General features: G+C 30.1%; 1 protein-coding gene across 1 annotated transcript in view; it reads left to right on the top strand.

The window, feature by feature from the left end:
• Positions 1-1,048: 1,048 nt before the first annotated feature.
• The window catches only part of LOC106477300 (histone-lysine N-methyltransferase SMYD3-like), a 5,949-nt gene continuing 4,180 nt past the window's right edge, over positions 1,049-2,817 (top strand). The window contains exons 1-3 of the mRNA XM_022380927.1: positions 1,049-1,115; positions 1,822-1,949; positions 2,115-2,182. Coding sequence (XP_022236635.1) covers positions 1,109-1,115; positions 1,822-1,949; positions 2,115-2,182 — 203 coding nt within the window. The 5' untranslated portion in view covers positions 1,049-1,108. The remainder of the gene's footprint in view (positions 1,116-1,821; positions 1,950-2,114; positions 2,183-2,817) is intronic.

Raw genomic sequence — 2,817 nt, 5'->3', positions numbered from 1 at the left:
AAAAAGGATTTTTTTTCTGGGAATTACTTTCTCAGTACTACATTTAAAAATTACATCTATAAAGATATAATCAAACCCTCATGTGCAGCTCGAGTGAAAGTTGTTTTCTTGCTGTGAGGAGAGTAGTTTTATTTAAAATTGTATTCTGTTATAAAGAGATGGTTGTTGCACATACCACAGTTATTTTACTAATTGTCTGAATCTTGAATACCCAAAGGGTGAAAATTTTTTTATGGATTTTTGTTTGTGGTGCCATTCAATAGATGGTGCAGGAGTTTTGGTTACTTACATAGATACTGACATACAATTAACTATATTCTAAATCATTTACTTTTTACAATACATACACAAGAAATTGATCAGTTCCAATGGCTTTTTTTTTCTTTTACTGTGTATAAGTATGATATTTTGGAAGTGAGTGCTGGGAAAAAACCTGAAGCGTTTGACAGAGTATCAGAAGGTGGTAACTCAAGCATCCTGGGATTTGTCTACATATTTAGAAATTTTTAGCATAAAATTAAGGTTATTCTTAATTTGTATAATACTGGTTAGGTCTTGGAGTTTTGCTTAAGTTTTTGTCTCCTTTTAAACTTAAGAAGTGTGTATTGGTCTGCCAGAAAGGATGTGTAGAATCAGAAAGATACCTGGTTTTGATACTTGGAGTTATGAGAATAGATATAACTGATTGAAATGAACCCTTTTTTTTTTTCTGGAGTGAGTGTAGGGGGAACTAGAAGTAATATCGTTTAGGATTTTCGAAACTTTTTGGGTCTTGAATAGGCTAATGTGGAAGTACATATTTTTTTGACATAAAAATCATAAAATAGATGATGATCACATTTTGATTGTAAGAAGTATAAGCTTTATAAAATAGTGTAAGAGATGAACAATAGTTTACCTGATGATGCAATACTGCAATTAGGAGTGACTTTGGTTACCACCTACTGCCATCTTTCTCATTTTTAAGTTTGATCATTTATGTATTACTATTACTTTTAAATGTTTTCCAGTATATGAAACTATACAAGAATGCTTGATTTTTCAGCGGTCTGAGGGAAGAAAGGAATTCGAGAAAGTTGGTCCTCACAGTCGGAGTTTTAAAGATCTCATGTCACGCAAGTTTCATATTTTTGGTTAAACAAACACTGTATATTGTTAAGCATTTATGTTAAAGATGATAGGTTAAGATGTGTAAAAGCATTTATGTTAAAGATTATAGGTTAAGATGTGTAAAAGCATTTATGTTAAAGATTATAGGTTAAGATGTGTAAAAGCATTTGTGTTAAAGATGATAGGTTAAGATGTGTAAAAGCATTTGTGTTAAAGATGATAGGTTAAGATGTGTAAAAGCATTTGTGTTAAAGATGATAGGTTAAGATGTGTAAAAGCATTTGTGTTAAAGATGATAGGTTAAGATGTGTAAAAGCATTTGTGTTAAAGATGATAGGTTAAGATGTGTAAAAGAAGAATATATTTATTTGTTTCTGAAGATTAAAATACTTGCTTGTTACTATGATATTTAGCACTTTGGAAACCTATATGATATTTATATTTTAAAGGTGTTAAGAGACAGAAGTTGTACATGTTTTAGACCAGTTCTTGCACTGAGAAGCCTAAACTTATGTGATGATATTACTTTCTTATGGAGTAAACATTTTTGATAAACTATCACACAATGTTGTAAAATTTAACTATGTTGTTTCCTAAAATTTTCTGTGGTTTTTGTTATAAGTAGATATCTTTTGGGTATACTTTATAGTTAGTACTACATGATATTCCTTGAATGTGTTTACCATGTTTTTTTTATGTTTTTGTTGACAGATGAAGAAGAAATAAAAAATGACTTACAACGATCTGAGGAACTAGCTACCCTTATTTTGGGATTAAAGCTCTTTATTGGAGAAAAGAACCTGCCTTCCCCTAATGAAATTGTTGAAATCTTTGGCAAGGTACATAAATGAATTTTATTAAGGCATGTTCTGTGGTTCTTGTTTTTATTTTTTGTAAAACAGAATCTGATTTATATATATATATAATGATATAAGACTAGATTTTAAATCCAGATATTTATATATTTTTGTGTGTTTGTGCTAAGTCCTTGTTATGATTTGTAGATGGTTATCAATAGTTACTGCATCTACAGTGGAGATCTTCAAGTGATAGGAACAGGACTATATTTAGGGCAAGTGCAATTTAATTTTATTTCTTCTAGATTTTAGTTATTCAAGTCATAGGAGCGAGCCTCCTGAAAGTATTAATAATTTTTTCCAATGCTCAACCTTTCTACAATACTTGATGACACTGATCCATGAAGGATGTTTAAAGCTCCAAGGGAACATCTCCCATGATGCCTGTAATGAACAATACTTTTCTGAGCTCCATGTCTAGTCCTTTAAGGTTCTGATGTATTTGATATTCAATTAATTATCAAAAATTTTGTACTTTACTGAGAGGTTTTTTTTCTTTCTTTCTCCTATGACACAGTGAAACAGTAACTACACTAATTGTGTTTATCAAATAGTTTATAAGAGACTTGAGAAAACAAGCTCTTGTATAATGTTTGTGAAACAAAAATGCTTTGGTAAACTGTATGTTTGGTTCACTTTATTTTGACTATTTTAATTTTTGGAAATCGTTAACTTTTGTCAGTCTTGCTGAATAACTGCTAAAATAATTAAAAAAAAGTAAAACGAGAACTTTCCTGTCCAAATTTGAAGCCATAGTGTCTACCAAAAAAAACAATAAACAATTGGTTTTCTTTCTCATAGTTTTGAATCATGTTGCTACCAAGTTATTCTCGTCATTACCGAGGAAAAA

The sequence above is a fragment of the Limulus polyphemus genome, unplaced genomic scaffold, assembly GCF_000517525.1.
Source record: "Limulus polyphemus unplaced genomic scaffold, Limulus_polyphemus-2.1.2 Scaffold14068, whole genome shotgun sequence".
In the NCBI taxonomy this organism is placed as follows: domain Eukaryota; kingdom Metazoa; phylum Arthropoda; class Merostomata; order Xiphosura; family Limulidae; genus Limulus; species Limulus polyphemus.
This window is presented reverse-complemented; position numbering and strand designations above follow the sequence as displayed.